At 51.5% G+C, this 22,715-nt stretch overlaps 9 protein-coding genes across 9 annotated transcripts; 6 read left to right on the top strand and 3 right to left on the bottom strand.

Annotated features, from left to right (window-relative positions):
* Positions 1-62: 62 nt before the first annotated feature.
* Positions 63-407, bottom strand: PV08_04105 (uncharacterized protein; the record flags this gene model as incomplete). Its single annotated transcript, XM_016378454.1, has 1 exon — positions 63-407. The coding sequence occupies one exon, from the start codon at positions 405-407 to the stop codon at positions 63-65; it is 345 nt and encodes a 114-aa protein (XP_016237131.1).
* A 3,317-nt stretch (positions 408-3,724) lies between these two features.
* On the top strand, positions 3,725-4,285 carry PV08_04104 (uncharacterized protein; the record flags this gene model as incomplete). The annotated part of the gene is made up of 1 exon (XM_016378453.1): positions 3,725-4,285. One exon carries the CDS (start codon positions 3,725-3,727, stop codon positions 4,283-4,285), a length of 561 nt encoding a protein of 186 aa, XP_016237130.1.
* A 135-nt stretch (positions 4,286-4,420) lies between these two features.
* Positions 4,421-5,871, bottom strand: PV08_04103 (inosine triphosphate pyrophosphatase; the record flags this gene model as incomplete). The annotated part of the gene is made up of 5 exons (XM_016378452.1): positions 4,421-4,495; positions 4,574-4,635; positions 4,693-4,874; positions 5,111-5,184; positions 5,686-5,871. The coding sequence occupies 5 exons, from the start codon at positions 5,869-5,871 to the stop codon at positions 4,421-4,423; spliced, it is 579 nt and encodes a 192-aa protein (XP_016237129.1).
* A 702-nt stretch (positions 5,872-6,573) lies between these two features.
* On the bottom strand, positions 6,574-8,196 carry PV08_04102 (uncharacterized protein; the record flags this gene model as incomplete). The annotated part of the gene is made up of 2 exons (XM_016378451.1): positions 6,574-7,452; positions 7,504-8,196. 2 exons carry the CDS (start codon positions 8,194-8,196, stop codon positions 6,574-6,576), a joined length of 1,572 nt encoding a protein of 523 aa, XP_016237128.1.
* Positions 8,197-10,323: 2,127 nt separating this feature from the next.
* PV08_04101 (uncharacterized protein) lies at positions 10,324-11,991 on the top strand (the record flags this gene model as incomplete). The annotated part of the gene is made up of 6 exons (XM_016378450.1): positions 10,324-10,842; positions 10,901-11,063; positions 11,120-11,309; positions 11,360-11,533; positions 11,588-11,780; positions 11,836-11,991. 6 exons carry the CDS (start codon positions 10,324-10,326, stop codon positions 11,989-11,991), a joined length of 1,395 nt encoding a protein of 464 aa, XP_016237127.1.
* Positions 11,992-12,832: 841 nt separating this feature from the next.
* PV08_04100 (uncharacterized protein) lies at positions 12,833-14,169 on the top strand (the record flags this gene model as incomplete). Its single annotated transcript, XM_016378449.1, has 2 exons — positions 12,833-12,997; positions 13,051-14,169. 2 exons carry the CDS (start codon positions 12,833-12,835, stop codon positions 14,167-14,169), a joined length of 1,284 nt encoding a protein of 427 aa, XP_016237126.1.
* Positions 14,170-14,934: 765 nt separating this feature from the next.
* Positions 14,935-16,693, top strand: PV08_04099 (uncharacterized protein; the record flags this gene model as incomplete). The annotated part of the gene is made up of 4 exons (XM_016378448.1): positions 14,935-15,055; positions 15,108-15,196; positions 15,246-16,533; positions 16,593-16,693. The coding sequence occupies 4 exons, from the start codon at positions 14,935-14,937 to the stop codon at positions 16,691-16,693; spliced, it is 1,599 nt and encodes a 532-aa protein (XP_016237125.1).
* Positions 16,694-18,439: 1,746 nt separating this feature from the next.
* PV08_04098 (uncharacterized protein) lies at positions 18,440-20,605 on the top strand (the record flags this gene model as incomplete). The annotated part of the gene is made up of 1 exon (XM_016378447.1): positions 18,440-20,605. One exon carries the CDS (start codon positions 18,440-18,442, stop codon positions 20,603-20,605), a length of 2,166 nt encoding a protein of 721 aa, XP_016237124.1.
* A 963-nt stretch (positions 20,606-21,568) lies between these two features.
* On the top strand, positions 21,569-22,461 carry PV08_04097 (ribosomal protein S10; the record flags this gene model as incomplete). The annotated part of the gene is made up of 2 exons (XM_016378446.1): positions 21,569-22,208; positions 22,262-22,461. The coding sequence occupies 2 exons, from the start codon at positions 21,569-21,571 to the stop codon at positions 22,459-22,461; spliced, it is 840 nt and encodes a 279-aa protein (XP_016237123.1).
* Between the last annotated feature and the right edge of the window lie 254 nt (positions 22,462-22,715).

Below are 22,715 nucleotides of genomic sequence, written 5' to 3'. Positions count from 1 at the left end.
GGACAATCAAAAACGGACAATCAAAAACGGACAATCAAAAACGGACAATCAAAAACGGACAATCAAAAAGCGCCACATACCTCTCCGACGCAATAATCCGACTCCAAAGTCCCTCGAACATGCCTCGCCAGTCCCTCGACCACCTCCGGCGTAGGGCCTTTGTACTTGTCGAGGTCGTCCTGCGTCCAGCCCGCGTACGCGAGGCGCGAAGGCAGCGTGTACAGCGTGAGGCCGCCCTTGTATATGCGTGAGGCTCCCGGCGTGGCGAGCAAGGCCGCAGAAATGAGTCCTCCAGCCGCGGTTTCGGCGACGGAGATGGTCTCGCCGCGCTCGCGGAGCAGAGAGGCCACTTCCTCCGCGACCTCGCCGAGCTGCGGAGGAGGAAAGTGAGCTGACGACCAGGACATTACGGCTCCCGGAAGTATTTGTCACTGCTTTGCAAAACCGAGTGCGGGCGGGAGGGGTGGTGGTGCGGTGAAAATGATAAAGAAGTACAGAGTTGTAACGTGCGAGGTACCAAGTGCTCGTCCCGAAAGAGAAGACAGACACGTGCGATGACGACTTTTTGATTCACAAACTGATACTCGTAGATAGGTCGATATCTAATCAAGATGGTGACGTGAAGCTGCCCCGAGAGAGTCGAGGTCGACTTCATAACTCGGTCGGATTATAAATGCGGAGAGCCGGATCTGATTCACAACCTCGGGAGAAGAGACCCTCATCGAGTATCCATAATCGCAGGGTCTTTATGCAGAGGTCTTTCTCAACATAGGAATCCTATGGTATTTAGCGACTGTATGCATTCTTTGACTCTGTGCCTGTCATGTAGGTAGTTTCCAATGATTGTCCTGGTACATAGAAACGCTATGTGGACAGTGTAGAAGGGCATACAACACAGCAACAGGAGTACCTAAACTGTCCATCATTCAACAACTTTTTCCCTTCTTCAGTCCATCTTCAGACTCAGCATACACGAAAGGGCATATGTCCTGCAAGAGGCCTCCAAATCGGTGAAAGTAAAACTAGCCTCTTGACAGCAGTGGGCTTGCACGACATAACAGTAGTGGGCTACCCATACATCCTCTGTGCCTGACATTCCCTTGTCAATCCATAGTATTTGCATTGCTTCTTCCATTTGGCCGGAGTAGTTCGCCTGTCGATTAGATATGGGAGATGCAGCTAGCGGATCCCTCGAGTTGGACAGGAGGTCGAGAGGGACTGCCCCAATGACAAGTAGGGTCCCTGCTCACTCTGTATCATTGATGCAGCCTCGTGCGTGGCTATCTCATTGTCTACCATTCCATACTCGTAAGGGCCCCAACATCTGGCTCACAACTGATCTGTCGTACTACCGTTGTGCATCAAGGTCCAAGAGAGTGGATTGATGCTGCCATACTCACCAACGTCATCGGCGGATGTATGTAGCCATACAGCGAGGATCATCCGCTCGTTGAAGAAAATATGGGCAATATATTCGATGCTTTGAAGGCGGATTCTTCCCCGAAGCGCGATGGCAAAGGATTGTGTCGAATACCCGCTTGAATTGTTGACGAGGGTCTTACCAGATATTTGGCCAACCTGGCTGGGCGCCTCCCACACAGGGAGGCACCGTAGCCAGCCTTCATACGACCGAAAGACATCAACATGTCCGAAGGTCTTCGTCAACTTCTTGTAAGTTGATGTTGTTGTGACCGTCGCAGTTCACCATTCATCGAGCTTCGTTGGAGCTTGAGCAGTGATTTTTCATGTGACCGGACAATGCAGCCACATCTTCATTCATATATGAAGTAGTTCATGCAGATTTCTTCGGAAAAGTTGTATTCGCACTAGACCAATCGTGTCGAACACAAGTAGCTGGCCATATCTAGGCACACTCTTCTCGTTCGTTAGCTCTGGACCTCTCGGCCATAATGTCAGTGGAGCGGTATGAAAACGACAACCAGGGCCGACTGCAGTGCGGCACTGTAGCGAACAAGCTGCGAGGGATCCTCCTGTGGCTCCATGAACGGATACTACACATCCCATGGTGTGGACCTTGGAGCACCGACTTTCAGGAAGACACAATTCGGCACCGCGCGGAACCCAGATTCCGGGCGAAGGAGACTGTCGTGGAGCTTGTCAGGCAGAAACTCGTGGTGTCCCCAAAACACTGGGAAGTCGTCAAGACAGATATCTGACTGCAGTAGTCGTGTCAACACAAGACAAATGGGTTTTGCGGAGAAGATCTGCTGCTGCTGCAATTTCAATTCATCTCTTCGTAATCAGTGATCGTCAGCTCCGTCACCGGCAAATTCCCATTCAGTTACGCTTGGATGGTCAGAAGGTACGTTTTTCCTAGGTTATAGTTCCCCTTCCGGGACTTGGAACCAGTTGGCGACCGAACTGGGTAGATAGTACTGGTTCAACTGAGTCGTCAGAGGAGGTTTGATGCCCAATAAACTTACTGTAAGATTGCAGGCTGCAGCCATAGTCGACTTAGCTTGTAGCGAAGCGGCGGATCCGAAAAATGGCCCTCAAACCTCCAGATCCACAAAGTGAACGGATGTCATAGGAAGAGCTATAGAAGTCCGCAGCCAAGCATTACCGCTTCTAACGGTGTTCCAAGGGAGTGGGATACAAATCAGCCCAGATCGGTAGAGAAGAAGAGCGTCGTTCGTGGAGGAATATGCGCAAGACTTGGACCGTGGTTCGAGTCAGTGGAGCGTCAGTAACGTCGAGTACAACCAAGATATCGCATCGAGACACTCATGAGAACTCACATTAAGGAATAGAACCCGCTCAACAACCTTCCCACGCTCAGCCATTGTAGATGCAGGTTCAGTCCCGAGTTGAACACCTGGACCAAAACAACACTTACGCTTTGTTGGAGAGGAGAGGTCGTTGAGTGGTAGCGCACATCACACTTAACCTTCGAGGGATGTTCGCCAGGCGTTCATACCAGCGGTCTCCTATATCCACCGTCGTGTCAGTGACTGGTTCAAACGGCCAGTTAATTACGCTTGATTAACCGAACTGTGCCGTTTCTAGTATAGACAACCAGTCTCAAGGAACCGGTATCGTGATAATGTATGCTAAGTCAGTGTTCTCCATCCATTACGTGCACGGTATAAGATGGAACCTGGACATCATGAGGTCCGGTCATCCGTATCAAGAAGATCTAAACCTGATCTGATTGAAGGCTGCGAAGAGTGCATATCATTCGATAATCATTCTGCGAGCCCGCCAAATGCGGCGGTCAACAGGTCGCTTTGCGCTTTGAGACGCTACGATTTCGACAAGCCCGGCGGACCAGGATAATGTGGCTTCGTAGACGAGCGTGAAGCAGACATTTTGTATGTGTGGCTTCAAGGACGAAGGTGTTGCTTTCAAGCTGACGCCGCCGAAGAACTGTCCCACCGAAGAGCCTTGCTGAGTGACTGGTAGGCAGTCACCAAGATCATTGTCTCGAGCACTATCGCGATGGGAGTTTAAAAGAAAACTTTTGCGTCTGGACGCCTTGATGTCGTGGTTTGTTGATTAGAGTCCAAGACGCGTTACATGGTTCGAGCCCTCACGGTTCAGTGCGTCGAAGTCAGTAAAGTTTATGTTCCCCGCACTGGAGTTTCTCCAACCGCCGCTCTAACAGCGACGGAAAAATAAAAAAAATCAATGGATGCTTGTAATGGGATGAGACGAATGTGTAATTCTGCAAGACCGGCAATTCATAGTGAAGAAGTTGCCCATAATGCGTTCTTTACCAAATATTCTGATAGCAGGAACCCCTGGCGTCGGCAAGACTACGACGTGCAACGAGATCCTTAGCCTGGCGTCCCAAGCGACACCACCACTCAACCTCAAGCACCTCTCCATCAACGACATCGTCAAGGAGCGATCCTGCCACAGCGGGTATGACGAAGAACTACAAACCCTGATTGTCGACGAAGACAAGCTCATGGACGAGGTCGAGAAAGAGATCGCGGACGGCGAGGGTGAAGGAGGCTGGGTCATTGACTGGCACTCGACTGCAGGGTTCGCCGTACGCTGGGTTGACCTGGTGGTTGTGCTCAGGTGCGAAGAGACGAGCGTGCTGTTCGACAGACTCTCATCAAGAGGATACAAGGACGAGAAAGTGCAAGAGAACATGGATGCCGAGATATTTGGTGTTGTCAGCGAGGAAGCAAAAGAGGCCTGGGATGAGGACGGGCAAGTGGTTGAATTGAGAAGCGTGTCACCCGAGGACATTGAAGAGAACGCAGAACGAGTAGTGGCGTGGGTCAAGAACTGGATAAAAGATCAGGGCCACTGATCAACTGGTGATTGAGGCATCAAGCCTGTTCAAATCACAATCGGACACACCACATGGGGAGTACCAGGAAGCTAACCACCGCCAGCACGGTCGATGTTCTTGCCCAAGCCGCTGCGTCACACGGGACAGAAGAAATCAAGGCTCCAAATCTCCACCAGCAAGCCAGATTTTCAACTTCTCCAGGGCTTTGCCTCTGTGAGATACCACGTTCTGTCACTGGTCAGCGTTATCCTGAACATTATGGCCGGTCTCAGGTTCTGGACCCGGGGTGTGGGTTTCATCGCGTACCTTCTCAGCCTTGTCCATCTCGGCATATGTCTTGCCCTCGTACTCGAAAACCGCATCCCAACCTACACGAACGGTCGGCACGATGTTCAGGGCGCATGGATTAGGAAGAAGAGACATACCAAAAACCGGAGGCCCTCTAGCGGGTACAACCTTACCCTTCGTCCGCCCTTGAAACAGAATCGGCTCTTGTCCAGGACCAGCACAATATGCGAACGTGCAAACAGCAAAGGCTGTCTTATCTTCGTATGCGGCAAGCATGTTATTCAGGCCATCATGACCCAGGGCACCGAGGAAGTGTTTTCTATGTGGTAGACGTTCATGTCAGCACTCATTGAAGAGACTGTGTCGATTACAGGTCCGGACGACCAATAAATGGTAGAGAGGGGACAATTGCTGAGGATGATGGCTAGTTTTGGTGGCATCAAGGGATGGGCATGCACGGCTATACCAGAGGACTCTCGTATGCTCTGAACCTGAGAGCAGGAACGCGGACTAGGTGCAACCATCATGCTGGCTTTGCCCCAGTCGATAACTTACATGTATGGCCCCGGAAGGCCTTTCAAAGCCTGAAACTCCAAGGCAGTATCTTCCGTCAAGACGGGTCCGCCAATCTAGAACATGCCAAATGTGTTAGCCTGATATCCGCGTCTCGTTGTTTCTCTTCGTCTCTCTACAACCGGCGCAGATCGCCCAGGGTGACACCGCCATGGACAGGGTCGACCGCCGTCGTTCATGGTAGGCAGTGACATTCATTATCATCGCAGGGAACATGGGCAATCTTATAGATGAGGGAGACCTTTCACATCGTGGCCACTCTTCCGCCCTTTCGTCGAGACCAGCTCGGACTCTCGACTGACCACTCCATCATCGCGTTCAGCGTTCGCGCCCTCACATGCCCTGCCCGGCGACGCTATCGTACGTGTTCTCTCTCTCTCTCTCTCTATCTCTCTTTGCCAGTATGGAAAAGAAGCAACCGTACCCGACAAGATCGATGGCGATGAACCGCCACCGCTGGGGTTGGGTGTGGTCGGAGCATGGATGGATGTGTGCTGGGTGCTGGGTACTGGGTACCGGACAAAGCGGAGAAGAGAAGATATGAGAAGAAGACTCACCGCCTCAGCAGCCCTGGAACACTTATCCCTCGCGACCTCCTCTATCGACCCTTGGATCTCTGCGCCTTCGACGTTGCGACTCTGCAGCGTCAGACCGTCCACCGCGCCCAAGATGGCCTGGACCTCTGCGAGTTTGTTCGCGTTGCCGGTGATGAAGTTCAGCGTCGTCGGACGTTGTTGGGACATGTTTTGTTATTTTTTCTTCTTCTTGTTTTTGCTGGATTCGGGCCTTGAAACGCCGAGGAGGTTGAGAGATTTCTTTATTTTTCTTCTCGGCGCTCTTTGCACGGTTTGTTTTTTCTTCACCTCTTTGGACGATATCTAGTAGTAACAAAATATACCCTTTCTTTCGGTCTTGAGAGCACCGGAAAGCAGGAACAAAAAATGGAACAAATATTCAATTCTCAATTCGTGCCATATCTTATTAGCGTGGACACGGAGAGCACCGAAAAGCAAAATGATATCGAGAGATAAATAAGTGGGTCACGCAGCACCGACATGCACGATGTACTTCCAACTAGATACCTATATAAACTCGTGTAGCTTTGATAATCAGAGATGATACAGAGTTGATACAGAAATTCCATCGCAGACAATATCTATCTTCCATCGCAAGGTAGACGTGAACTCTTATCTACCATATAAGTAACGAGGATCTGGTTGCTACCACAGTTTATCAGCGCCTAACGCACTGGTGATAATTAGTAATGCTCAAAAAAATCTATAGTAGACTCGCCTCTCTATGCAGTGCCTATAAGGATACCTCAAAACTTACCCGCCTTGCGTTCCAGTATCCAGATACCTGAATTCTGTGCAGCATAAGAGCAGTCGCCATCCAAGACGAGCTGATTCGATCGTTGTGATTCGTTTCGATTGATCCACATCCATTCACAGCAGCCTGAGTAACTCGAAGGCTTGATACCTTCCAAGATACTTCGCGGTACGTCGATGCCCTTTAAGCAGTTTCGCTGGCACAGCACATCTAAACGATGTGTTGTTTGAAAGAGCAATCTTCTTCAACGCCGGAGACGGGTTAAACATGGGATCAAAGACCACCAAATTCACGTCTCCATCAAGGTTGCTCTCAACGCCAACAATCGTCATCGAATGGCCCCTATGCTGAAAGTAGATTGGCGGCTTCTCCGTGACCACGACCTTGTCAAGATTATCTCTGGAAGACTCGTCATCAAAGTACTCGCATACTGCACAAAGCATCGCCTCCACTGCTTCAACGTTGCCTGTGGTCGTGTATGCCGACGGCTCGCAGGGAATGTCTAGACTCAGAAACAACGCTTCAGCCTCGGGTGTACCAATGTACTTTCGCGTAAGCCGAATACCTCCTGTCTCGATGCGTGCACCTGGGTTGAAGCCTTGGTCCCATGCATCTTCGATAAAGTCCTGCAGCCGCAGGATGTTAGGCAGTCTTCCAGGGAAGTGTTTGGTAGCCTCGGGGTTGGCACTTTGGATGTAGGATATCATCATCTGGATATTGCGATACCCGCAGAAGCCCCCTTCCCTAGACATCTTGCAAACATGTCGTACTGCCGGGCTGCAATAAAAGGCGCGCTCGACATTTCGGTCAAGCTGTGACAGGCGTGCGAGTACAGGCACAAGATTGGGAGTCTCGTTTGCTACATGCTCGACCCTAACCAGCTTGCCATCGGGTGCAATTTGGGTTGTAACCGAGACTTTGGCTCCTTCTTCAAGCATTCGTCGTAGCCAGTTCGGCATTTGGCGTTCGTGCGCGTATGGTCCAAGTTCAGCCTTCTGTGCATGGTTAGGGTCAAATTCTGGGCGCATCAATTATGGTTTACTTACCCCGAGACGTCTCGTCTTTCCTTCCTCGGCGGCAACGGCCGCTTTCTTCTTAGTTCCCGCCGGCATACCTAGGAAAATCTCCTTTAAGGATGGACCCCGTCTTTTGCTACGGCTTTGAGGAGTCTTCGCCTGCATCTGGTCATAGTTCCGCAAGGAGTCTGGAAGTGTTGTGGTAAAGGCATTAGAGATATCCGATATGGGTCGCTCCATGGTAGAGGTTGCGTTTGACGAATCTCCCACCACAAGGTGGCTATCCTCGATGGACATCTTCTCTTGAGCGTGCATCTCGGAGTGGGCACCAAGCTCAAGGATGTGTATCTGCTCACCGCAGAAACATTCCACCCATTGCACTGTATCATTGGCGCGGGCAGGATGAGATTGTCGACGAGACAAACTCTCATTTTCTGACGTTCCGGAGAGTGACTTGCTGGAAGGAGCACTGGGCGGATCAGACAAGGCAAGTTCTCGTGGAAGTCCAGCTTCCTCGAAAGCGAGAATTTGAGCCAATTCAAAATCCGTCAAATCGGAGTGGCGATCTGCTGGGCTCGATGGAACAGGCTGTAGGATGCTTTCGTCGGAACTCTGCTCATCAGAATGAAAATGACGCAGGTGCCTGGCCAGTTTCTTGGAATCATGGCTACCAAAGGAACAGTGTGGACAAGGAGCATATTGCCCTTGGTCTTCATGCGCCATGTCCAAGATTGTGTGCTGCGTGTTGTGTGTGCCTAGGTAAGCTCAAAGGATCCTCAACAAGGGATACGACAAACTCGGGCCGCTGTCACCGTGGAGATGCTGGAGAGTATCTCTTCACCCTGACCAACCTCCATGGGGGCGAGTCTATACTATTGAGGAGAAGAAGAGAAGACGTGTTTGAAGTGGCGATGTGCAAACATGCACCACGGCGGTGAAGTCGACAGATTGCGTCCCCATTGTCAGGCTGAGTGACGCTGTCTGGTATGCGTACGCGAAGACACTCCGTTTGGGAAACAAAATACTGCCGCTTCAACGAGCCAGTTTAACCCTTCATGACCTGAACTTTCTCACTGCGAACAATGCCCTGTCATCAAGTCGGAACATCTAGATCGTAAATCAGGCAAAACATTGACACCTATGATGATTGGATCGACGCAGTTTTCTGGACAGGCTGCAGGATCTTCGGACTCAAGGCCAAAATTATCTAGGTCTTGAAGAACAATATTCATAGTTTCATACGCGATTCAATACAATATCATCCTGATACTCTCCGTGTCTGTGACCGATAGCTCATTGGGAGCACTTGCTTCTTTTCGCTTTCTGTCCACGTCGATGTTCTATTGCTGGTGTTGAATCACTGCCACCCACGCAGGTTCATCGGCACTGAGAGACCACCACACCTGAAATTCCAAGGGCCATCCATACATAAAATCTGATCAGCTTGTTGACAGGTACGAAGCGTCGTGTATGACGCGGGACAAGTACAGTATCGTCTTGGATTGCGCATTAGATTGGCCATCACGGCATGTGCGTAGGCATAGCCATACGCGCATCGCTGGAAAACTGCATCCCTTCGGTACAGCTCCAAGTCAGTGGACAATTCCCTTAGTATCCCAAGATAGGCACCTTCTAGAGAAGCTCCGAGTACGAACGCGGCCCGTGTACGATTTCTCTCCAGCGTATCGTTACATATGTCTATTCGGGGTTTTCTTCTCGGTTGAAAGTGCGGCTACATACTGTACGGCAGGGCGCGCTCAACCCAGCATGCAATGGGCTGCTGGCTGCTTGACTACTCGCCAGATTTCTTGAGCGCTGAAGGCGAGGCTGTTGCATAGAGGCGCAGTTGTGGCCTGAGACCCTCAGGCAAGCGAGGTGGGAGGATGCTTTTCACTTCATAATCACCCCACAGTTGACTGTCGGTGGATGGCATCTCTGGCAACCTGGCCATGGACAGCAAGGATCGACTGCAGTCCGCAGTCATCGATCAATATGTCGGTAGTGCTGGGCGGGAGTTGCTAATCGCACGGACTGTCCCAAGGCTCTTAGAATGCCGGAGGTCGATGATTGACTGACTCTCGATAATGAAATCGGCTGGAGCCTCCAGATCCTCGTCAACTTGTGGGGATGGAGTGTACTGTAGCTTAGTGTGGAGAGGCCCGATACAATGGCTCCGGATTATGCTTGAGATTGTGGGGATGTTGTCCAGGCTGGACGGGAGCGCCGGAAATCGTCCATAGTGCTGTCCGGGTGACCGTGAGGGCGTGACGCCGTTAATCGTAAAGCGTTCTGCAGTAGAGTCGGGTAGATGTTCTGCTCGAGAAGAGCAGGTCGAGGATCTCCCAACAAGGGAGAAAGGGGCCCCCGGAAGATTGATGGCTTCGCAGTTTGTATACACGATTGCTTCCAGTCGGTTTGGCAATTCTGTCTGTTCCAGGCAAGCTATCTAAAGCGACCGTCAGACCTCTGGGGCAGAACTGAAAGGTCGTTGCGTATTATTGGATTAGCACAGAAAGCATATTGAACCACTTGAGTGTTCCTGAAAATGGTTCCAACACTTATTGCATAGCCAAGATGATCTTGCCTACTTGCATAGCGTCAGGGATATCTCCCAAATGTTCGCGAACAGAGATTCACTGTTATTTCAGGGACCAAAGTCGACAAGTCGGGGAACCCCACCACATCGCACGACTCCACGCAATTGCCATTTGTGAAGACCGGCTCTCCATGTCACCCTAGCATATTGTGGAGCGTTCGTGGGGTGAGTCGACGGTCCTTTTGGACTGTCAAGAATCCCATTCCTCCGTAATATCTGCAGGCCTCAATGCATCAGTCGCAACACGGTCGAAGATGGGAGATCAATTCAAAGTAATCATCATCGGCTCCGGTTTGTCAGGGACTCTCCTCGCCAACGGTCTGATTCGAAACAATGTCGAAGTCACAGTGTATGAACGATTGACCAAAGGTATCAAGAGGGAGGGGTATCAGATCAGAATAGGGCCCGATTCATTGAGAGGGTTCCAAGCCTGTCTCGACGATGGACAGGTCAGGGAAGTTCTTGGAAAGTGTGGCAGATCCAACGGCTCCCGGTCAAGTGCTCCTGTGATGTACGACAAGAACTTCAATGTGCTGTTAGACGCCACAAAGTTCCCAACATACAATAAATCCGCTCCGATCAACAGAGTCATCTTGCGGGATATCCTAGCCAAGCCGGTCGAGGATGCCGGCTGCGTATTGAGCGGCAAGCAGTTTGAGAGATATTCCATCTTGAATCCAGGCACAACCTCAGAGAGAGTCAGAGCCCATTTTTCAGATGGATCTTGGGACGACTGTGATTTGCTCATCGGAGCGGACGGAAGCCACTCTAAGGTCAGTTTGCACTGACTGTTCTGAATAAATTGCGTTTTGCTTTGCTGACCGGACCCAGATCAATCGACAGGTCGGGCTAAACAACATATCAGAGCTTGGTACTCACTTGTTCATGATCTCGAAGTGTGAACTTCCCACGGAACGATACCGGACAATGAGTTCTCCACTTCAAAACTATCCTCTTTTGACGTTTGCGGACAATATGAGCATGTTCTACTGTGGTAAGCAAGGTCCCTCCCCCCGGGATCCTCCAATCGAAGACTCACTATCGGAGCAGCTTATCTCCCAGACAAAGAGAATGAAGAAACTCTGAATGAAGGAGCCAGGAGCTTTGATGACAAGCTTTCGTCTTGTATGTTTGCTTTGATCGTCCCAGTGGACAAATGCCCGCCCGACTTTTCTCAGTTGCCCGTCGAAGAGCAGTGGGATTTCATCGCGGCAACTCTCAGGTCGTGGGCGCCCGAATAGTAGGAGAATCCACAAACTCTTTGTCCGAAGTCAGCTAACTTACAAGCAGCCATGAGATTGTGGATCTCCTCCGTGGCTCTTCGATATATGCTTACAAGACCCGAGCAAGCAAGAGACCGTCCATGTCGTGGCGCAAGAAGGTGCAGAGAAGCGGAGCCGTAGAACAAGGGCACCCTCGCGTCTGGTTGTTGGGAGATGCCATGCATGCCATGCTACCTGCTCGGTTCGTGATGCACTTCGTCTTGGCCGAATACCCCGAGCTAATCGATTCTTTTAGTGGCATGGGCGGCAACACCGCTATGCGAGATACGGAAACCATGCTGCCATTGGTGACAGAGCTTGCAGAATACGCAGAGGAGCACAAGTCTCTGCCTTCAACGGTGATCGCCGAGAAGCTTGCTCAGTACGAAGCCGAGATGATTCCTCGGGCTTTTGAGTGGGTTGAGAAGAGTGGTGGTACCACGATCATGGTGTGTTGATTTCGTGTTTTCAAAAATAATGGGAAACAGGCTGACCTGTTTACAGCCGCTAGACTCGACTCGTTTCCTGTCGAGAGTGTTTTTCTTCGTCGCGGCTCAAGCGATGAATCTCTCGTACTTGTGGAAAAAGTTTACGTCGATATTCACCAAGGCAAAGCCTGTCCAGACTGATGTGGACTTCGAGCGATACCTTGGTAGATAGCTGGACGCGGAGAACTGAGAGTCCATTGCTGCAGGGGAGGCCTTCAGAGGTCTGTGTCCGAGGCATTCGAGGATGGCCCTGCGTGTTTGACAGGGCAAGTTCTCTACCATGGACAAGCAGAAACATGTCTCGGTATCCAATATTGAGTTGGAAAGAAAATAATGCATTCAGTCTGACAGGGCAGATCTCTCCTACCGCCTAAGCTGGACACTAGAGAGATCCTTGTAGTGGCTACTTTCCGGGTCAAAAGACTCATGAGGCCCCCTATAATATTGAATAATCGCTTTGTCGGACAGAATCTTCGTATGCAGCCAAACTTCATTTTCCGCGTCCGCGCTCAGCTAAACGAAGGACCACGTAATCAAAGCCAAGGGTCATTCTTAAAGTTACATACCTCAGATGCTCGAGTACACCATCCAACGACACTTGCTTTTGTCAGCCATAATCTCCATTGTCGTATTGCCTAGAGAGAAGATCAATTCAGGATAAGTGAAGTTGACTGTCGGTGTTACCTGACCAGCGCCAAGGGCTGTTGAAACACTAGGACGAAACATTATGTGTCTCGTCGACCCCCAGAGTGCTATACACAGTTACTATGTAAGGCTCCATAGATACATCAAGTATAGCATGGTGACGGAGGTGGAAATTGGACAAATGCTGTATATAATGAGGCACGGGCTAGGTGGAAGAGCAGGTCCATCAACCACTTTCTCGAAGCTACATTCTTTTCTCTTTTTTGGGTCGTTCGTTCCCTCGCATAATACCTGTTGACCAGGTTACCGTTCTTTTGCCTGGTGCAGACATTCTTTTCGGTTGTATTATATTGTTCATAGAAAGCACCATGGTAGCACTTCTGTATGCCGCACTTCTTGGGAGTGCATCGTTGATTGCAGGTCTCCCCGTTGCCGAGAAGCGCGCTGTCACAGTCCTAGACCAGGCGGCCTTCGAGGAAGCTCAGCAACGAGATGACACCGCGACGAGGGCATTCTCGTCCGTTCCAATCAAGGTACGTGGAACTCTCAATATCGGCTGGGGTCTCTTGCTAATTGATGCGGGCAGACTTCCGCAGGACAATGTCTCTTCGTGGATGAACTGTCAGGGGATTTCCGTGCCAATTTGACTCCGATCCAGGTTGGAAAGTGTGATGGTAGCGAGGGCCAGCTTTGGGATGTGATCACGGCAGGGAAGCATGATGACCAACCTGGAACGATGCTGATCGTAAGCACCTTGACTCAAGCTTGCTTCAATTTCGATCCACGGCGTGCAGCCGGTAACCAGGTGATTCTGTTCTCTTGTGGCGGCCGTGCCGATGGTGGTGGTAGCGTCACAGACTCTCAACTCTTCCCTTTCGCCGGAAGTGCAGGTCCGCAGTCATTCTCTCCCGTGAATGCGCCTGGTACCTGTTTGACTGTCAGCGGAGCAGTTCTTGACCAGACTGCCTGTGACGCCTCAGACGCAAACCAATCCTTCACATTCGGCGATACCGTCAGTGCCTCAACAGCGGTCGCCTCTGCGTCGACCACATCTGCGACTACTACCGTCGAGGTGGCTAGCCCTACCACAACCTCAGGCTCGGAGATAGCGACGATTACATTGGCACCTACCTCTTCGCCAACCGCTGTCGCACCAGCCACCTCCGCCTCCGTCATTTCGGTCTCCCGTGCCGGTATTGTCCTTGACCCTTCTGCAGCCGCCGAAGCAAATCCTCGTGACGATACCGCCACCCGAGCTTTTTCGTCTGTCGCAATCAAGTCCTCTGATGGCCGATGTCTGTTCGTCGACCCGACAGCCGGCGATTTTCGTGAAAACCTCATTCCGATTGTTCTTCAGCCATGCGACGAAAGCGCCAACCAGCAGTGGGATGTCATAACCGCGGGAAAGCACAACGAACAGCCAAATTCGGCTCTGATAGTCAGTTCTCTCACCCAAGGTTGCCTGAACTTTGATCCTAGACGAGCCGCGGAGGATACTGTCATTTTGTTCAGTTGTGGAGGGAGAGCCGACGGTGAAGGTTCAGTCACCAACAGCCAGCTGTTCACATTCACCTCTGGACAGGCCAGCTTGGCTCTGCAGCCAGAGAACGGATCAGGAGATGTCTGTCTAGTCCCTAACGCGTCGGGCAGACTAGACCAGGCTGCATGCAGCGGTTCGGCGGACCAGCTGTTTACTATTGGGTGAAGAGGCAGAGAGGGATCGGTCCAAAACCAGATACTCGTATAGATGGAAGCTAGAACGAAGTCAAATCATAATGTCGGTCTCTGTAATACCACTTGACCAGTCCTCGTGCTTCCCTTCGCGCGTTCGTACAGTCACAGTCAGATGTACAAGGATTCAATGCCAGTAAGACGCAGTTGATAGACCATACTGGAACCACAGTATCATGTGAACGTCAGCAGATGTTAGAGCACTCCCTTGAGGCAATTCTTGACGTCCAGAAAGCATCACATTAGCCAGAAGGACACGGGTGCTCGTCCTTGTAATTGAGTCGTATATGAAACCACCAAAGAAGATGAAAAGGGATGACGCCATGAAAATCGACGCCGTATCATTCGCCGAAATCGGCCTCAATCGGCCCGTCACCGCCTCGTCTGCGGCGCCCGAGTCAGTCGATTTTTTTATTAGAAAAATTTTGCCGAGTTTTCCCTCCCGGGTCGAGAAGCGGCCCAGACCTCAAAGTGGCACTTTTGGCAGACACTTTCGCAGGTGGGATGAGAAGTGAGAAAATGATCCAGCCATAAAATCTGTCCTATCACCATACGCGGCCTATCGCCCGAAGCACGCTTATCCTCGAACTTCTTGTCCCTCACTAGCGGTAGCTTGACAGAGGGGAGTCATCTGCGTTTTGCTGGTGTCCTCCGTTTTCCTTCCCGTCGCTCTATATATCCATTCTCTCAATGAAAGCATGTTAGACACTGACACACCAGCCTTTTCTCCCACCACATCATGACATCCGATATCGTCTCGAATGGTGTTGATTGCCCAACTCCTCTCACGGCCGCCACTCCTCTCACAGACAGGGCAACCTCACCCAATCCAAGTTCCACCAATGTCCTGAAGTTTGGCGGTCAGTCGCATTCTATGCAGCCTCCAGAAGCCCAAGACTAACGGTATCACAGGAACCAGTGTTGGCAAGTTTCCACTAGACATAGTGAATGTGGTCAAGTCGAGCTCGGTCGACAACAATGTCGCGATTGTCTGCTCCGCGGTATGACTCAGACTCACTACCGCGTGCTTAATACTAACCCACTTTCCAGAGATCGAGCAACACCAAAGCCGCGGGCACCACGAACCGTTTACTGCGAGCCGCGGCTGAAGCAGAACATCACAGAGAATTTAAACATTTAATCGAGGAGGTGCGGCAGGACCACATTGAGACGGCCGAGTTCTACATCAACTCAGACAAAATCTGCTCCAGATTAAAAGCGGAGATCGAAGAAGAATGTTCTTTGGTGGTACGAATACTGGAGGCTGCCCAAACGCTGGGCGAGACCAGCCCCAGGTCAAGAGACAAGGTCATGAGTACAGGTGAAAAATTGAGTTGCCGGTTCATGACCGCGTTGTTACAAGACCAAGGCGTCGACGCCGAGTATCTCGACCTCGCAGATGTTATCGACTTCACAGTGCCACATAGCCTGGATCAGCATTTCTACGACAATGTGGCCAGGAGGCTTGGTGGAAGACTACACAATATGACCGGCAAAGTTCCTGTCATCACAGGCTACTTTGGCGCCATTCCGCGTGGCTTGCTTACCACTGTAGGCAGGGGGTATACTGACCTTTGCGCCGCTTTGGTTGCTGTCGGGATAAAGGCGAAGGAGCTGCAGATATGGAAGGAAGTCGATGGCATTTTCACCGCCGACCCCCGCAAGGTCCCTACAGCCAAGTTGATCCCTCAAATCAGCCCTGCAGAAGCGGCTGAACTGACCTTTTATGGATCTGAGGTCATCCACCCTTCCACAATGGACCAGGTCATCCGCGCACGAATACCTATACGCATCAAGAATGTCATGAATCCAAGAGGAGGTGGCACGGTCATCTACCCTGATACTCCGACCGAGCTGGAATCTGGTTTGGCGGGCCACGACCCCACGCTATTTCGCTCACGAAGTTCGACCCTTCTTTCGGAGCAAGGGAAGCCCAAGCGTCCGACGGCGGTGACCATGAAGCACAAGATCCTGGTGATGAACATCCATTCCAACAAACGATCGCTCTCGCACGGCTTCTTTGCTGGCATCTTTGCCACACTGGACAAGTGGCGATTGTCAGTTGATGTGATATCCACCAGTGAGGTCAACATGTCCATGGCCTTGCACTCCGAAGCACCTCTGTATACTGGTGGAGGTCACGACGAGTACCGGATCGTGGACCAAGATCTGCGTGGAGCGATTGAGGAGCTGCAACGCTATGGCACCGTTGACATCATTCCCGAGATGGCCATTGTCAGTCTCGTCGGGAAGCAGATGAAGAACATGGTGGGTATCGCGGGTAGGATGTTCTCGACGCTCGGGGAGAACAATGTGAACATTGAGATGATATCACAAGGTACGTGCGATGAGCCGGCTCAAGATGAAACCGACCGTGCTAACTGAACCCTCGAATAGGTGCGAGCGAGATCAACATCTCGTGCGTGATCGCAGAGCGCGATGCGGACCGGGCGTTGAACATTCTGCACACCAATCTGTTCACTTTCCTAGAGTCATGACCAGGGCGGCATTTTCTGAGCGATTTCAGCGACATAAATAGCATATCGGACATTTTGGACATCAAGATACAGGATATAAAAAGGCGTTTGCTTGACGGACGGTATGATCATGGCCCGGAGTTCCATCAAAAGAACATGCATCGACTGCTGTCAGGAATTTTAACGGGGGCAAAAAGTATCGTGAATATGATTGATTTGAGGTGCTCCACGATGGTGTATGAGATGATGTCGAAGGCTTACGCACCTGGCCTGGTGGAATGATTTGAAGTGCATAGAATTCAATAGGCGTTTACGGGTGACAGCTGTCATTCGGAAAATTAGACCTTCCATCCTCTTTTCACATCGTTCGGACCTGCATGACAAGTTTGTCGTCCGAGACATATGGCTGATCTATGGGGACTGACAGCGGCTTAATCAGGTGAGAAGATGTCGCCAATTTCTCTGTGTCCGGGAACAGTGCCTGGACTGTACGTGAAGGCGGACGGAATGGCCCTAGCCCTGCGGGTGGTGGGCAGTGCAAAGCACAGGTACCGGAGGCAAACGGAACGGTAGAGAGTCTGAGGCATGGATCGCACCACAGCCAGTATGCAGTGCTCGTAGCACGATCGTTCTGGTGCTCGGAGTCACATACTGGCTCATCAAGATTGGACGGTAGGATAGCGGCGGGCAAGGATTGAACCTGGCCGACTGGGGAGTTGTTCCTGAACAATGATGGGGCCGATCGATGCAAGGAGAGGTCCATTCCAGGCCAATCGAGATTCTTCGTGCTGCACAATCCTGACACCGGTTGCAGCCATTCCTCGTCCTAGACATCCATGGATCGAGATTAGTTTGATTGGATGAGGTCGGAGATGCCATCGTAGCGCCAGGAATTCCAGCTTTTTCCTCCCGTGACCTGGGAACACGACCGCGTCGAGGGCCAGCGCCGCTAAACCTCTTCAGGCAAGGCCGTGCCACACCCACGCGTCATTCGACCGGCCGCGGCACGTCGATTCGTTCAGCCCTCGACTGACTTTGCTGGGCCAGTTTTTGCCGAGTCCGTTCGTGGCCTGGAAAAAGAGACTGCTGAGACACCTGGGACGCCGGAAACCTCTTCAGGCGACGCAGTGAAAAGCCCAAAGTGCGCGTCGAGTGCAGGAGCGAGACCGTTAGCCGCTGACCAGTGACCACAGTCCACGGCCATTCACCACCCAGCTTCCTCTCCACGTCCTGTACCACGTCCTCCTCCCACCCTTCACTCGCACGCATCATACTTGTACCTCTTACCTTGTACATCGCTTGTAAACAATAAACACTACCTTTTCCCCGTGGACAGCTCTTCGATTCTTCGTCGCCACAACCTCGTAGCCCTTCGGTGGCCTCGACCAGACTCGTCGCCGCACCGAGGATCCATCTCATTCCACACCAGCTGACCCCTCGATCCGCCGCAGACAGTTCCGATTTTGCTGCTCCATTTCTCACGCACAGACACGTCCATTCTCCCTCCTTCTTTCGATAAGCCGCTCGACTCTGACGTCCATCAAATTTCTCGCTGCCCTGTTCCAGCTCCAGACTGCTCTGGTATTCACAAGCCTGGTGCCCCGTGTGTCCCGTCCACTCGGGCTCTGGTGCAAGCCTTAAACCTGGACCTGCGTCCCAGTCGACTTCGCCTCCGGTTAATGGGTCGTATAGCCCTCGATTGTACGCGACTTCTGCTACCAATTGGCCGTTCCTGGCGTCTCTGAACACTTTTCAACCGTTGTCGCTATGGCTTCGACGCGTCCGCATCCGTATGTTCAGATCTACCAAGATCCCATGCCGCTTCCGTCCAACATGTCACCTGCACATAAACCGCGACCACATTTACAACCTTCGGCAATGCCTTTACAGCCCATGAGGAATCCGCCGGGTCGTCCTGAAGTCATACTCAACGCCCCGATGGTTGCAAGTCACCAGATGTCGCCGTTGAAGAGCCATCCAATGTCACCGCCCAAGCAGAACTATTCAAACCTCAACTACATCCCCATTCCTCCTCCGCCCTCGGCAGCCAACATGTACACCGACTCCCCCGCGAAGAGACATCATATGCCTCCACATCAACAATTCGCACCCGTTCAGATGATGCAACAGCCGCTCTTTACCACATTCAACAGCAATTTCGAAACGTATGAACAAGAAAGCTACCCACAACCCCCTATGCCGGACAACTATGGAGAATTTCCAGATCCCTCATATATTCGAAAAATGCCCCTGAAGAGATCATACTCTGACGCGCAGCTGGTTCATGACCGCCCACTCAAGAAGGCAAAGCAAGAGGAGGAAATCATCACACCTATCCCTGAACCAGAAGAGATGCCCGCCATTGAGGATGATGGCAATAAGCCTTCTTACAGCTATGCTCAAATGATCGGCATGGCGATCTTACGGGCGCCGAACCGCCGTCTCACCCTTGCGCAAATCTACGAGTGGATCTCCAGTACATTTGCTTATTATCGCGAAGACACCAAGCAGAGTTGGCACAACAGCATCAGACACAACCTGTCTTTGCACAAGGCATTCACGAAGCAAGAGAGGCCAAAAGGCGATGCTGGTAAAGGGAGCTACTGGGTCATCGAGCCTGGAATGGAGGGTCAGTTTATCAAAGACAAGAACCGGCGTGCCAATAATATGGCACATCTCAACATACAATCCAACACCATCCGTTCGGATCCTTCCAAGATGGCTCAGTCACTGTCAGAGGCTCTGATGCCTAGTCCTTTTATTGTTCAGCCGAGTGAGGCACCCCCTGTCCGACCTCAGACGGCGCCCGCTCTGCCAGAGTTATCTTCGGACGCAACTCTTCCGGCGTCGGATCTAGCTCTGGACGAGCAAGATGCTCCAGAAGCCGAAGAACACGTCCTGCCTGCTGCTCCAAAGTCTTCACCTCCCGATGCCATCAACTCTTCTCCGCCGGTACGCACGGCCAATCATCATCGCAACATTTCATCGCCCACTGCACGCGTGCAGCGGCCGACCTCGGTCCACAGACAGAAGCGTTCTTTGTCCAAGATGGACGACAGCGGCTACTTCTCGTCTATCGAGTCTTCTGTGTTGCGTCCGAACAAGAATGCCGTGGTACTTACCTCAGAGCTTGACATTGAGCCGATGAGAAAGAAAACCGGAAGAGCCGAAGAGGAGATCGTTCGGATTCGAAGCTCTTCTCATGACGTGACCCCGAGCCACACCCGCTTCCGCAATGCTGCTGGAGATGTTGCACGGTTATCATCTCCTGTCCGTGTTAGTCCGGGTGGAAGACGGAATCCTGTAACACCCTCGGTTGTCTTCAAGAAGCCGCTTCGGCCACCGCCCTCGGTTTCCCCAAACACCCAACTACACCTTCATCGCAAGGCTATGCGAGATTTTGCCAATTCACCCCTCAAGAACTTTGGACATTTCGAACTGGACGCTTACAGTCCGCTCAAGTGGTCAAGCTTGACTGCCTGTAGTGGAGCCGAAGATTCTTTCGAGATCTTCACTGACCCGGCAATTGGCATGACTCCCGCCACACCTGGGTTCACCTCATCCCCGTTGAAAGGGTCGATCGCTCGTCCTGCATTGGGACGAGCTTCCACAACTAGCAACGTGCTTTCTGAAATGGTCGGCAGCGCTTACCGACTCAATGCAAAGACGCCAACCCGCGGCAGTCTCCTGAAACCTGGAGTACGGGCTACGTTCTCTGGATCCCCATTGAAGGGTACGACGGAGAACATTCCCGTCCTCGACGATCATGATCTTTTTGATTTCAATTCTTTCGAGAATGAAGCCTCTGATAATGAGGATGGTGTCGACATCTTGAAAGGATTTGAAAAGATCGGTGGACCCTCGGTGCAGGTTTCAGCTGATCACATCCGAAGACCCTCGCTTGGTGGTCGCAGTTTTACTTCACGATTCTGACGTGTCGATGATTGATTTGATACATAATGTTCTCCTAGGATTGTCGGCGGAGAGTTATTTCCCCTTTCTTTTGTTTAGCGACCAATTGGATCTTTTTATCGCTTTTGCCGTGGATGGATGGTGGAAAGGTCTGCGTCGACTTTTTATCTCTGCAACCATGCCGCGAGTGGCAGCAGGGCACGACGATGTCAAGAGCTAACGAGATTTCATACAAGGCCTTTTCGAGCCTTCTACTTTCTGATGACGATATGGGCTGTGATGACTGTTAATACTTGAAGGGAGAAGACCATCACCATGAGATGCATACCCCCAGAATGTATGTCTTAGACAGATAGGCTAGAGTAGTTGAGCAGCAATGCAATCAAGTGCTCCTTTCATTTTATGGAGCTTCTTTTACAGGACTCTACGTTGGTGCCGAATCTTGGGGTCAGATCCTGTGGCAGTCAAGTGCGATCACGGGGTTGATGCTCGTCTCGAAAACCGGATCACGTGACCGTCCCGGGTACGGAAAAGTTTCTCGGCTCATTTATGGGCTGGCGTCGACCTGTTGCTTTGCGTTGTTCAGACCACTCTTGAAAAGTGCCATTTCAGTTCTGTTGAGCTTTGAGCTCTCGCCCAGGAGTTTGAGAAAAGGTGCACCGCACCCTTCCGGCATCTGGCGACGTCCACCAAGGATGTCGACGCCGCGCTTCCTGAGAACAGCCATTGAAGCATGTCGGCCTCATAAGGTATGCCATTTAACGTGCACTGTTTGCAGTCTTTTGCCCATTTGAAAGATCTGATTCTCTTTCTATCTGCCGTCGAAGCATCTTGTGGCTCGGATTACCTTTTGAACACTTCAGCTGATCTGCCATTCAGTCCCTTGCTATTCGCAGTCACCCGCGATTTCTCCCCGCTACAAGACGAGACTTCTCCTCCGACCTCCCACGATGCCTTCCGGAAGATATCACGGCAGGCTTTCCTATGCCCAAACTTGGCGTGCATAAGCTTGACGTCGATGATGCACCAGAGACCACCGAGACCAAGTCCAAGCGACGGCAAGAGGCTAAAGCCAATGTTCCAGATGCACCGAAGACTGTCAAGGAAAAAGCTCAATCTCAAGAGCAGCCAGGCCCTACCAGCAGCTCATCGTCGCCGCCTCCATTCCCGCAAGACGCGGAAGCAAAAAGCACCCTTACCCCCGAAGGAGCTCCTTCGACGGCCACACGACCTCTCGTTCCTCCAAACGTTCTTGCCGCCTATCGCACACCTCTGCGCCACAAGCCAAAATACGGCATTCCCGTCGCTCAGCTTCAGCTTCATTCATACTCCGTGCGTAATCTGCAGTTCTACGCGGATTTCTGCGTTCGAGCAGCGTACTACCTAGGACTTCCATGCTCAGGCCCAGCTCCGCTTCCGCGGAAGAGAGAGCGCTGGACTGTTCTGAGAAGCAATTTCGTTCATAAGAAATCTCAAGAGAATTTTGAAAGAATTACAATGAAGCGACTGATAACGATCTACGATGGCGAGTCCAGTGTCGTGGAGACTTGGCTTGCATTCATACGGAAGTGGCAGTTTTATGGTGTAGGTTTGAAGGCAAATGTTTGGCAATGGGAGGAACTGGGTATGCTTCTTCGAAACTTGTTTCCGTTACAATCCACTGACAGGATGATTTAGATGTTGCTGGCAAGATGGACAAGCAATTCAAGTCTCTTGAGAAGGATCTGGACGACAAATTGAGCCTCTTTGGTTTCAACAAGTCGGCGGCTCACAAGACTGATCTCCTCAATCTTATGGAGAGACAAAAGCACCGACAAGTTGGTGTGCCAATGAGTGAGATTCGAGAGAAATCTAGAACCACCCAAGATCCATTCTAAGGCAAAAGACAAACACTCACAATTGTTGGCTTGTGGGCAAGACGTGTACATATCCGGTGCAACAGGAGTGAGATGACGGAACTGGATGGATAAGATGTTCCATCGTCGCAGTCATGTTCTGCAAGCTGCTGATGAGGAGACATTGGCTGAGTTGTCCATTCCGGCTGAGGCTGAAGATCCGTGAAGAGAGCCCGGCTGAGGTCGACGTGGAATACTGAAGACACTGTCCGGATGGTATCGACTGCAAATGCAAG

This window comes from Exophiala spinifera (genome assembly GCF_000836115.1).
Source record: "Exophiala spinifera strain CBS 89968 unplaced genomic scaffold supercont1.3, whole genome shotgun sequence".
Taxonomy (NCBI): Eukaryota; Fungi; Ascomycota; class Eurotiomycetes; order Chaetothyriales; family Herpotrichiellaceae; genus Exophiala; species Exophiala spinifera.
The sequence above is the reverse complement of the archived record's forward strand: the minus strand, read 5'-3'. Positions and strand labels throughout refer to the sequence as shown.